Genomic DNA, 14,117 nt, shown 5'->3' with positions numbered 1-14,117 from the left:
CTGTAAACGATGTTGAACATGCTAATAGTTAATTCGTAATCGTTATGGGTGATATGGCTTCTGTAACAGTGTTAAATTGTATGTTGTCTAGAATGTATTACTGGTCAGACGATTTATGCATTATTGTTACTTTTCTCGGGAATAAAAACAGTCTAGAATTTAAAGTGTTATAGGCACGAGACCATTGCCTGTCAGAGGTTCAGGCATGAGGTATGTCCGAGGGCAGGTGAGGATTGGTGTGTGTGTGTGTGTGTGTGTGTGTGTGTGTGTGTGTGTGTGTGTGGGGGGGGGGGGGTGTGTGCATGGGATCCATGATCTCCAAATCACACCTCCCATTTTCTCCTAACACCTTACATATTTTTCTTGCCCTCTGACACACGACTAAAAGACAGTTTATGTTTGTTTTATTTAACGACACAGCTAGAACACATTGATTAATTAATCATCGGCTATTGGATGTTAAAGGGACATTCCTGAGTTTGCTGCAATGTAAGATGTTTCCGACTGATAAAATATTTCTACGATTAAAATTACATATTAAATATATTTTCTTGTTTAGAATATCAGTGTCTGTATATTCAATGTGTTTCTGATCGTCTTAATATTAGTAAGAAGCCCAAACTGGATTTTGTCTTCAAATAATTTCGTACGTACGAAAAAAAGTATCTTAGGAAATAATTTTCTTTTTAACCTTGTGCAAATATTAAAACGATCAGAAACACGGTTAAAATAAAGCCACTAATAAGTTATGTAGAAACATATATTTGATGTGTAATTACAATCGTCAAAAAGTCTCTGTTAATCGATAACATCTTAAAAATTGCAGCAAACTCAGGAATGTCCCTTTGAGACTCAAAAACAATGTTGGTGGCTCCCCAATGTGATTGTATCCCCCATATAAATCCCTGAACGGAATTTGTTTTGCAGACGTGGTGCCGCGTCCTGCACGTGGTAACTCAGTACATAACTCTGTGCAACTATTGCTGGATGTTGTGCGAGGGCTTCTACCTGCACACTATCATCGTCCTCACATTCACCAAGGAAAAAATGCTTCTGTGGATTTGTTTCATCTTCGGCTGGGGTAAGAATATCAATCTTCATGTCAAAACATGATTTTTTCTTTTGCTATGAATTAAATATTGCAAATTGTTTCAGAATCATGATTGTATGTGTTCAATATATTTACCGTTTGCGCATCTTCATGGTGATTGAGAGAATTTTAATTTAATTATATGAATTAAGCTACTTAATTAATAATTACTCTAAATAACACATTATTATTATTATTATTGTTGTCATTATTATGTGTTTCCAAATTGTTCATGTGTATAAATATGCCACTTTTAGAACTATTGCACTTATTTAATTATTTACTTATATATATTTCATATTATACATATTTATTTGTATTTTTCATATCATCATCATCATCATCATTGTCATCATCATTATTTCAATAAAATCAGCACTTCCATTATTTATGTATGTAAATTATCAAATAAAATAAGTCATGAAACAGTTCTAACAAATAGTGTGGTTAGCATCATCCATTTCGTTTCGTGTTATTATTAGTGTGTTTAATTATCTTTTTCTCTCAAATATTCTATTTACAGGATTTCCTCTTATTCCTACACTGATTTATGCCGGTCTTCGAAGTATGGACGCAAGTGATAACACCCAGTAAGTAGCCATGTGTAACTGATTGAAACATCTGGTTCCGGTTCCGGAGTGGCAGTCCTCCTGAGCACGATCACCTGATAGTGGATCATGGAAGCAATAAAAACTTCCTTTCGGCTGTGCCTTTTGCAGAGATACGATTTTGATATGGGAATACGGGTTTGTCGTCCAGATTATATCGGACATAAACTGTATTTCTCATACGTTGAAATGTTTTAGGCTATGACCTTGTATCATCGTTCGATTCGTTGGGCCCATTGGGCTATTTCTCGCTCCAGCCAGTGCACCACGACGGGTTCATCAAAGGCCGTGGTATGTGCTATCCTGTCTATAGGATGGTGCATATAAAAGATCCCTTGCTGCTAATCGAAAAGAGTAGCCCATGAAGTGGCGACAGCGGGTTTCCTCTCTCAATATCTGTGCGGTCCCTAACCATATGCCCGACGCCATATAACCGAAAATAAAATGTGTTGAATGCGCCGTTAAATGAAACATTTCTTTCTTTCTTTCTTGTATACAATCGCATCAAAATAAGGTTTAATTAATCACATATTCACTTCATATATAATCATATAAGGTTCAAACACGCTGTCATGGGCACACTTCTCAGTAATTTAGTTTATCTGACAAGGAGAGCCAGTAATTGGCCTTACACCTCTCCACTGATTTGTTAAACTTCACGCCGGATAAGTGCCTGTACTGGGATGCGAACCAAGTTCCTACCAGACTTACTGTCGGTAGATGAACCACCGTGTCACCAGCTGGCTTTGCTTGTCGTGTTGTTTGAAGTCAACTGGGTAGAGAAAGAGTTGTTTGTTTTCTTCTTAAAACACTTGCATTAGCCACTAACATATTAAATGGGTTTTTTTAGGTAACCGGAAGTCACGTGACTTTCCTCTAGGTAACCGATTGTTTGGTTACGTGAATTATATTAGAGTAAGCAGTGAATTACCTAATCAGGTACCTCAAACTGACATTAAGTAAGTGTTCACCAGGTAACCAACTGGCGGTTCGCGTTAATTTTAAAGTTACGTAACTGACACGCGAACAAAACGACGGTTCGCGTAAAATGTTTTGCCCTGATTTGTCTGTATGAATTCTTGCCTGTAAGTATGCCTGCCTTTGTGCTTAGCTGTCGGTCTGTGTGTCACTCTGTTTGTCTGTCTGCCATCTGGTTCCCGACACCTTTTTACACTTAACCACTTCCTAAATTAGCCGCTTTCTATAGCTCGCGTATTTATATTCGTCTTGTGCCTAATCTGGAACACGAACATTTAGCCTACTTTTGGCGAGCAGCACTTAACAACAAGCTATCATCACCAACCCGCCACAATTAATAAATGTATAGATCAGCCAGTACATTTAAGGTATGCTATTTATTAAATTGTGTGCGGTTCTTTTTTGTGCGCATTATTTGGCGGGGTTTTATTATTATTAATTTAGATTGTTTTGTATTGCCGGGAGTGGGATCCCATTTTAAATGACTTCGTGCAGGAAGAAGAGAGTGGATCAGTTCTAAAGCCGCCACATATTTTAAGGAAATTTTTACATCGCACTTTGTCGTTGGAAAAGTACATCTGCAAAAATGCCCAACCCCTCAAAAACACATAAAGAAACCCACCACATCAACACCCCCCAAAACCCTCCACATCAACCCCCCATACACACAACCCACCCAAAAAACCCACAAAAAAACCAACAACAACAAAAAACCCACAACAACAACCCCACACAAACAAAACAATCAAAATAAAACAAACAAACAAACAAACAGCAGCAACAACAACAACATATCAAATTAACAGCAGCATTAACAACAACAACATATCAAATGCCTTCCAAAACACCCAGCAGCACAAGATATCACATCTCTTGCACTGATAGTTTTGTTTATCTAATAAACAGTGGAGTTTCGGGTTCTTCAAAGTTCGGGAAAGAGGTTCGTGTCCTCTCTGCGCCTTCCACTGACCCGTGTCTCTAAACTGGCATATTAACCAGTAATGGAAATTTTATATACAGTTATATGGCGTCAGAAACTAGTAATGCTAATGTAATACAAGATATATTGTCTTTGCTGACTACCACCATGAAACAAGGTGGTCTCTCACCATCACAGCCATTTTGTTGTTTTGCCATTACAACATCAATATAATCTTGTTTAGTTTTCTTTGACCGGCGACTAGACGAGACACGCTGTGTTGGTAAACCGTCTTGACATGGCGGGAGGCAATTACAGTTCCACAAAGGCCCTTGATCAAAGATCAGTCTTGTCAATATGACCACGATTGATTAGATCATTCCACTCATCAAAAGCCGATCTGGAACGCTGGAATACGCGTAAAGGTTGGGAACTGAACGAACCCTCAACAGCGTTGAAAATCGTATGTAAAAATATAGGTCAAAAGGGTAATATGGTCACAGAAACTCTGCTGTCAGAAGAATCAGCTTAATATTATCTTGTTGATCTTCGTATTATAAACGTCAATCCTGTCTTTTAAAGGTTATCCAATTACCTACAACAGCTCATTTTGTGTGGAGGCGGGATCTGGTTCAGTGGGGGAAAAGCGTCGAGTGGTCTCGTAATGATAGCGCTTGGTGGGGTTAATGATAACGAGCCGAATTTACAAAGCCTGTTTTTCTTAAACGCAGGTGTTTAAGCATTGTAAATAAATGTAGTTACACGCGTGCAAGGCACATACTGGCTTTGTAAATTCGGCCCAAAGTTCTTTCTATTTGTGGTTAAACAAATATGATTTTCAGGCACTTCGATGTTCGGCTAGGTGTGTGTGCAGCATCCCCCGCCTTTAATATTTGCCGGTCACTCCATAACACGACTCATAGCAAATTGGGTGCCCCCACCCCACCCCCATGTGCGTGGCCCACGATATAAAATCCGGGATAGGGCTATATCAGCACGTTTCCTTGTTAACGCCACATTACGCGAACGATTTTTTGTTCTCACGAGTATTTGATATTGTTGAATGGAAACAAAATACTGAGTTTAATTCCTGTGTCTGGAATAGAAGTCATTTATAACTTAACCGACAAGCTTAATGCCGGTATTTCAATACACAACTCAGATCAGGAGTCCGTTCATAACACCAGCTGGATTGTCCTCATGAATCACTGTCAAAACAGTGTCACTGAAACATTAGCACGTTCTGCCAAATTGAAGTGAACGCAGATGCATCGTCTATTACTCAGTGACGAGTTGTAGCGAGTTCAGGGGGAAGAGCGCTTGCGGATGCTAGCAGTATATTCAGTATACATCATATTGAATCTATTGCGAGCATTCTCGGGTGCTCGTCTTCGTAAACGTATCACTGGTAAAATATTAGCAGATTCTACGAAACCGAAAACAACACGCAGTTACCGGACTATATCACTCATTGAAAATATACCTTTTGCACAAACAGCAAATGGCTGGGAACACGTTTTCTATTATACGAGGCCTTCACCTCATTTTGTGTCATTTATATTTTTATATTTTTTAATTAATTATTTTCGTTTATGATTCCGAGAAATCCCTTCTGGCACGTTTGTGGCCTTCGGACACATGTCCTTGGTGGACTCCTAAATGGATTCTCTGGATCCGCCACTGACCTCTACATATACACTGATTCGTCAGTAGTACAAAATGCCGTATTTACTCGTATTTACACACGGAAAATAGCACCTATCTATACTGAATGACAAAAGGCACGCAAATTTTAATTTAGTGTTCTTTAATTTATTTAAAATTATTCCCATTAGGTTGTGTATAAAATTACCAACGTCTTGTGAACATTTTGACAGTCTGTTTACCGAATTAATCGTATCATGAAATTTATATATGTATTGCAATATTCACGTTTCTTTTGACGTTCAGTAAATAAACATACATTATGAGAGAAATAGTGATGCAAAAAGAGATACAGATAATACTACACTTGAAGTCAAACAGTTGTTATCGCACACACAATCAATCTACATGACGGTTTAATATGAACGACTAAACCGTAGTTCTGCACAATGCAGAGTCGAGTGGGCTTTTGGCAAAATGACGGTTGATTCCATGAATCTCTATTTAAGGCCAAAACAAAATGTGGGGTCAGACCAAAGTTCCAGAATTGATGCGGCGATGCGGCATTTTTTTCTTGTTTTTATTTTTGATTGCACAAAAAAGGTGGGTTTATTTAGTTTCTTTTATGTCCTCATCTGCCTTGGTCCATCCTCAATGGCCATGATATCCCCTTTCTTAACTTGGTATGTAGGGTCCGAACACTAGCGGTTGCAATGTTGACCGCTAGTGTAATAATTTAAAATGTTACAGTAACAGTCAACACAGTCGACTAATTTTACTACATCGACCGTTAGTGTAACAACGCCAACGATTAGAACAGCAATTAATTAATTTAATTATTGAATAGTGTTACCATGCCATCTTTAAATGTCAAGGCTGTTATAGTCCGGTGCACTGTGTCTATATTATTACTTTCGTACAGAAGGTTTGACACACACCAGCCTCTGGAAAAACAGCTGGGGTGTCCTTTTCACAAATATTCTAATATTCTAATATCTTCTATCTTCAAGGACCATAATTCTGTCATGAAACTCAAACTGTGTCTGTAACTCCACATGATATATACAAACTTCCAGCTCAATATCTTGACGCATTGCAAAGAAAAGTCTAGGAAAAGGCTGACGGACAGACTGACAGATGTTGGAGACAAAACCTATAGTCCCCCCCGGTTAGGCTGGTAGAGGACTACTAAACACCCTTGAAAAAGTAAAGTTTGTTTTATTTAATGACGCCACAAGAGCACATTGATGTTTATCTTATCATCGGCTATTGACTAAAACACCCTTAAATTCTCTCTTGTACAACAATAGGTTTTGATAATGATTTAAAAAAATATATTATTTTTTGCAGTACGATATTGAATACGATGTGATGTTTCTTTCGCATTTCATTGATATAAATTGACTAAATCAAAATAATGTCCAACATCAAAACCAGTTATGTGAACACTAACGGTCGACATTGTACATAGTTAACCGTTAATGTTCACGTTGTTACACTAGCGGTCAACATTGCAACCGCTAGTGTTAACGTCAATTTTGTGAACACTAACGGTTGCATTTTCGACCGTGAATGTTCATATTGTTACACTAGCGGTCAACATTGCATCCGCTAGTGTTCATTGTTACACTAGTGGACAGGTGAACACTAGCGGACCCTACACTTGGTACCCTAAATATTTTGCTTTACATTTTCCATATAGCCAAGGCAATTTTTATGACTTTCTAAAACAATACAAGCCATGCTATTCATTCAGAACAAGAGGACCCGTTTTAGAGAAAAATTTAAGACAGCTAATAATCTATGCCAGCATACAGACCGTGCTTTATTAAAGCCAGGTCTATATGCTGGCTTGAACTACTAGGTGTCTTTACTTTTCGGTAAAAATTGACGTCATATCGCGGAGAATTAAAAAAACGAACCTCCAAAACGTTGACGCGCGAGGGTCAAAATTGACGCTGACTAGATACCAGATATTTATTTTGTTTGGCCTAATGTCTCGTCTGTAGCATCAGCGTACGAGACAGGGTGCAGGGGGTGGTGGAGTGGGCATCTGCCCCTCTGGTGCTGGCGAAAAGCCTGCAATTCGGGCACAAACGAAAGCGAGTTTGATACGTTTTTAAACAACGAGTTGTAAGATAAATGGTATCTAACGGACACGAATGTATTATTCTAATTCTCAACTATCCTCAATAACCAGATTCACTTACGCGTCACAGACAAATCATTGTCAGTTAACGGTACGTCACAGTGTAATCGATTTCGACCTGGTCAGTTATATGTCTTGAAATTGTTAACACACATACATGTGTAAATAACTATGTGTTATCAAAAATAACAAATGATGTTTTCACCAACAGGTGTGTAAGAAAGATGTGTTTCGTCGATATAACGGTGGTAATTGAATCTATTGGTTTAAAATATACAGAACCGCGCGGAATCTGCTCTGATCATGAAACGGTTTCTGAGTGTGTGTGAATAACTTTTACATGCTTATATACCACTAGAGTTTCAAGCATGTCTGTCCCGGGGCCTGTCTCTGGATAGCCAGGGGCTTGTCCTGGGACAGAACGGTTACAGAGTTTCAACCGAAGACGTCGACAAACGATCTAGAATGTGTTTTTAACTCGCTACTATTAATGGATCAACCACATCGTACAGTATAAGGTGCATACTCCATTTGTTCGTAACCGGTGTAGTTGTTCAGCCATCGGACATAAGGCTGGTAGGTTCCAGGTTCGCACCCCGGAACCGGCTCCCACCCAGAGCGAGTTTAACGACTCAGTGGCTAGATGTTAGGCCAAAACACCGACAATTCTCTCACTAACCACTAGCCATTAACCAGACAGACAGCCCAGACAGACAGACAGACAGACAGACAGCCCAGACAGCTGACATGAGTGCCCAGGACAGCGTATAATCACGTAGCTAGGTGTAAATGTTCCAATTTCATATGCGCATATGTATACATATTCCATAATGCATAGAGTGGTCGGATACACCAGTACGAAGACGCCTACACAGAATCTGATTACCATAGTTTGCATAGAATTATAAAGTGATTGATTTCGGATTTCGTATTGCGTATACCGTACCGACTACACTCAGACCTCCTAAATATATGTTCCTGGTATACTGTTATACATGGGTCTAATGTAACAGATACAAATTAGGAATGCATATAGGCGTACGGGCTCCCATTTTTATAGGGGGGGGGGGGGGGGGGGCTTGCTTTTGCCCGAATTAAACGACAATGCCCGAATCTGGATAATAACATTTATTCATATTAGCATTACTGCCAAATAGCTATACAAACGAATTACTACGCATTTTTTAAAACATGGATTACGACTAATATTGAGGGTAGAATGATGGAAATACATGGTAAAAAGGCTTAATTTTATACATTTTCCCCGAATATCTGTATCATTTTTGCCCGAATTTAAAGTTTTGCTCCAAGACTAGGGGGTTGTTGTCTCCCACGCCCTGCCCTCTGTCTCGTACGCGTATATGAATGTATAACTATTAAGGAATACTGCAGTGTTTTTTTCGACTTTTGATCTAAAATCTGTTCAAGAAATTGGTACAGAAGTTGAGAAGTCTAAAATTTATACAAAACTGATATTGTTCATAACAGAGATGTTTTGCAGCCACACAGTTTCTGTTACGGATATTGATAGGTTACCACTTTGAGTGTAGCTGGTGACGTCACAGCAATTTGCTTCCCGCTTTTTTATGATTAAAAGGCCTGCTACCTGTAATAAACTCCGTCGATAATATATAATAATACATATACAAAAATAACACGTCTGAGAATGCTGCTATCTTTAAGGCACTAATCGTGCCGACTGGTATATCAAATGCCGTGGTATGTGCTATCCTGTCTGTGGGATGGTGTATATAAAAGATCCCTTGCTACTAATGGAAACATGTAGCGGGTTTCCTATCTATGACTGTCAAAATGACCATGTGTTTGATATCCAATAGCCGATGATTAATAAATCAATGTGCTCTAGTGGTGTCATCAAACAAAACAAACACAATAATCGTGCCGATCTGCAAAACAATCAGTACTATAGTGTTCGAATCATATTAATGGACCGAATTTACGAAGCCGGGTTTTCATAAACGCAGGTGTAAATGTACGTACTGTAGTTACACACTTGTAAGACAAAAACAGGCTTTGTAACTTTAGCCTATCATGCCTATCCGTAACGGTAATAGTGTGTTTGCGCAACCTCTCTAATACTTTGTAACTTTAGCCTATCATGCCTATCCGTAAAGGTAATAGTGTGTTTGCGCAACCTCTCTAATACTTTGTAACTTTAGCCTATCATGCCTATCCGTAACGGTAATAGTGTGTTTGCGCAACCTCTCTAATACTTTGTAACTTTAGCCTATCATGCCTATCCGTAACGGTAATAGTGTGTTTGCGCAACCTCTCTAATACTTTGTAACTTTAGCCTATCATGCCTATCCGTAACGGTAATAGTGTGTTTGCGCAACCTCTCCAATACTTTGTAACTTTAGCCTATCATGCCTATCCGTAACGGTAATAGTGTGTTTGCGCAACCTCTCTAATACTTAACTTTAGCCTATCATGCCTATCCGTAACGGTAATAGTGTGTTTGCGCAACCTCTCTAATACTTTGTAACTTTAGCCTATCATGCCTATCCGTAACGGTAATAGTGTGTTTGCGCAACCTCTCTAATACTTTGCACGTGCAAACCGTACTCGTTGGACGCATAGACGGCAGATATCGATTGCCGAATACCTCGGTCCGAAACAATGCCAGGCTCGGCAAAGATCAGAGGGAACGAGCCATTAGGAATACTGTTTGGTAAAATTTCACAATAACTTTTAAGGTTGAATGAGCGATATAATTTGACTCGTAGAGCACATGACCGACTTCCATCAAGCTAACTTCCGGTTACAACTTCAAAACAGAGACACACAGATAAAGAGAAATCTCCAAAGTGGCCGCTTTTTTGTCACCAGCAGCAGACCCCCCCTCCCCGAAAACCGCCACAAAAACCCCCACAACAACAAAAAAACAAAAAAAACAAAACAAAAAACAAACCCACCACCTAAAAAAAAGAAAAAAAAAAAAAGAAGTAAAAAGATAGGACGTCATTGAACGGTAATGGATTAAATGAAAGTAATTTGGCAACTCGGACAACTGAAACGAGATGTTGCAGACCTAACAACTTCAGACCATCAAGTATCCTCCAGACTTCAGTTTCCTGAAGGTGATAGACACACAGACGTGTGGGATTTGTTTCCATCGATGACGGTTTCTCGAATGAATCCAGATGGTATAAAACAATATGCCAAACAAAAATGCATTTCCTTTTGTTTGAAGTTTGAATTGCTGACAGAGAGAAATAAGGGATCACATCAGCACTCACAGCAAAGAGTGACTGCAAGCAAAAGCCTCATCCATAGTGACGTTCCAGCCAGTGCTCCACAACTGGTGTAAAGGCCGAGGTATGTACTACCCTGTCTGTGGGATGGTGCATACAAATTATCCCTTACTGCTAATCGAAAATAGTAGTCCATGAAGTGGTAACAGCGGGTTTCCTCTCTCAATATCTGTGTGGTTGTGACGGAACATGCTCTTAATTTTGTTTCGCCTGTGGCAATATTAATTGTTTTAGAGGGCCGTGTGCAGTTCCAATATGCACTTAAGCCCAGATGGGCACTTTGTTACGTAATACTTCCGCGCAACCGTGATCGAGCTGTGCCTAATACACACCCAGCCCAGGTGCGGAGGCCATGTGGCCAGTAGTTACGTAATACCTCCGCTAGTTCGGTACGTTCGGGGTATTGCTGGCGAACTAGGCGTCAGCAAGTCTGGCGATCTAAGAAAATATGCCGGCTTGGTCGCTGTTGGAATATCACTTGATAGGGGGAGGGCCGCGATGTACCCCCAGGCGATATTTGGGTTTCATGATAAATAGCTAGGGTTTTAGAGATATCAGGGAGAAACATAGGAAGGCTGCAGGGGAAACGGACGTCGTCCACTGAACGAAATATATAAGTTCAGTCCGGACGTGGTAAATATATTTTTCTGCTCTGTGTATAACCTTGATGTGATTGATGTGACTTTAAATATTTTAATACTGTATTATACCAATATTATTTAGACGGTGCTGCCGGTAATCTGACGCAGTAAACTGTAGGCTCACTGTCTAATATATATAAGGTTTAACCAGTCATCCTAGAGGACCTAGGTAAACTGTAGGTTATTGTCTTTATTGTGATAGGTACCAGTATTAAGTCTGTATTACAAGGTTACTGAATGAGTAGTTAAGGGTTAATTAAAAATTAACCAGTTAGGAATAGAGTTGTAATTCCTTTATTAATTAAGTTCCCCTGGAAGCGTTTCTCAATTATCACACGTGTGGGTGTTGTGTCACGGTGAAGTGATTAGCATATTGTGTAAACTAGACACCTAGAGATTAACTAATTAAGTGATCAGTTCTGGGTTGTTATTATTTGTTGTTGTTAATTAACTACTGCGGCAGTACATTTATCAGCGTAGGTTAATACAGATTTCAAAGTGTATTGTGTTTTTGTTGTGTTTTCTAGTAAACTAAACGTGCTATATTACATATACTTTATATAAGATCTTATCTCTGATCATACCTAGACGAGCCACGCGGGTTTTTGAACTGCCCGTTACAGAGAGATCTAATAGATATACGGTTAGGAGAGATATTTGGATAATCGTGTTTCATTCAGTTACGGGTATTATAGGATCCCCGTGACAGTGGTCCTTAACCATATGTCTGACGCCACATAACCGTAAATAAAATGTGTTGAGTGCGTCGTTAAATAAAACATTTCCTTCCTTCATTCATCCATAGTGACAGGACGTTAAACATTCAGTTCCACATTATTTACATTCAGTTCTAAGTGAATTGAATTTGATCTATAATCACATGTGTTTATCTCTTTCTCTACCCCGTCCACCAACTATGTCGCTCTGTCTCTATAATATATATATATATATATATATATATATATATATATATATATATATATATATGTGTGTATGTGTATGTGTATGTGTATGTGTATGGGTATGTGTATGGGTATGTGTATATCTATGTGTATGTGTATGTGTATGTGTATGTGTATGTGTATGTGTATGTGCATGTGTATATCTATATGTATATATGTATCCGAACGTTCCACCTTCAAAATTGACCCAAAACATCTATATCTATATGTATATATATTTGTATGTATATGTATGTGTTTGTGTGTGTGTGTGTGTGTGTGTATGTGTGTGTGTGTATGTGTGTATGTGTGTGTGTGTGTGTGTGTGTGTGTGTGTGTACGAAAGTTCCATCTTCAGAATTGACCTACAAAACAATATTACTATAGCCTCCTTTGATTACTCCAATCTTACTGGGCATATAATACAGCCAGTTAGGTTTCTGATTGGTCGTGCCTGTCAGTACGAAGCCCTGTTCGTATCTCAACGTTATTCTCATTTACCTAAAAGTTCTCACACAGCGATATATCCCCAGAAACTGAACCCAGGGCGTTTCCAAGATGATGGATCGATTTGGACCATAGATTAGCAATTTTTGCGACTGCTGGGGCAGCAACCCCAAAACATGTTTATAATTGACCGGAAAACGTCTTGAACGAATTAGTGTGTGTTGCGATAATTGTGTGGAGAAAAACAACAACAGGCATGCTGTTTATAAGATTAGTTTTCAAGAAACAAGAAATGATACTAATTGCCCAAACAGCATACTTTAAATAATAGGTGAGTTTGTGCAGAGGGTACAATGTATGAATATATTGACTATTCGCGTGGGAAGGGCTACAGGGGAAATAGTTTGTTACGTGTATGAAAAGTTTTTTTTGTCTAACGCCACCATTAGAGCGTTAATGATCGACAAATGTATGTCAAATATTTGGCAATTCTGAGGCGTATATTTGAGAAGAAATCCGCTAGATTTTCTATTTGCAGCGAGGGATCTTTTATATGCCCTTGCTCGCAAACAGGACAGCATATGCCTCGACGTTTGATACACCCGTCGAAGAAATTGGATAGAATCCTTAGGGGTCCACTGAGGACGATCGACACTATGACCTCTCGCGAGTTCTGTACCGCTTAACCACATAAATGCAGCTCTCGCAAAGAGGACAACACATACCACGGTCTTTAATATACCAGTCGTGGATCACTATTTGGAGATGGGAAAAACACAATCTGCCGAGAAGGTTCGACCTCAGGCACCTCAGGGGAGCTGTCTGTCGAATAAGCTAAATCCCTTCCCTCCGTTATGTGTAAAGTTTAAGTCTTAAATATTATCATATACGGCGGAATTTAGCTCGGTCAGTTGAGTGCTCGCTTAAGGTGTTTGCGTCACAGGATCGAACCACCTCGGTTGATCCATTCAACTGACTAGTTTTGTCTTGTTCCAACCAATGCACTACAACTGGCCAAAGGCCGTGGTATGTGTTTTCCTGTCTGTGGGAAAGTCCATATTTTCTAATGTTTGACGACACCCAATAGCCGATGTATTTTTCGTGCTGAGGTGTCGTTAAACTTTCATTCATTCATTCATTCATTCATTCATTCATTCATTCATTCATTCATTCAATCCAAACCGATGATTAATTAATCAATGTGCTCTACTTGTGTCGTTAAACAAAACAAAAAACTTATACACGGATACGGATAAGACCATGCGGTATATTATTATTATTATTACTATTATTATTATTATTATTATTTATCATTATTATTTACAGATGTTGGCTTCACAACTCCAACCTTGTCCGTGTCATTATGGTGCCAGTGATTGTTTCGCTTCTGGTAAGTCACACGGTTTGCGATATTTTGTTAAACTG

General features: G+C 39.0%; 1 protein-coding gene across 1 annotated transcript in view; it reads left to right on the top strand.

Annotated features, from left to right (window-relative positions):
* LOC121380745 (calcitonin receptor-like) overlaps positions 1–14,117 on the top strand; it is a 64,613-nt gene that overhangs the window by 30,770 nt on the left and 19,726 nt on the right. Inside the window, exons 6-8 of the mRNA XM_041509707.1 lie at positions 928–1,081; positions 1,614–1,680; positions 14,019–14,082. Of these exons, the coding sequence (XP_041365641.1) occupies positions 928–1,081; positions 1,614–1,680; positions 14,019–14,082 (285 nt within the window). The remainder of the gene's footprint in view (positions 1–927; positions 1,082–1,613; positions 1,681–14,018; positions 14,083–14,117) is intronic.

Source organism: Gigantopelta aegis, chromosome 9, assembly GCF_016097555.1.
Source record: "Gigantopelta aegis isolate Gae_Host chromosome 9, Gae_host_genome, whole genome shotgun sequence".
Lineage (NCBI taxonomy): Eukaryota > Metazoa > Mollusca > Gastropoda > Neomphalida > Peltospiridae > Gigantopelta > Gigantopelta aegis.
Note: the sequence above shows the minus strand (reverse complement) of the source record. Positions and strands in the feature narration are given on the sequence as shown.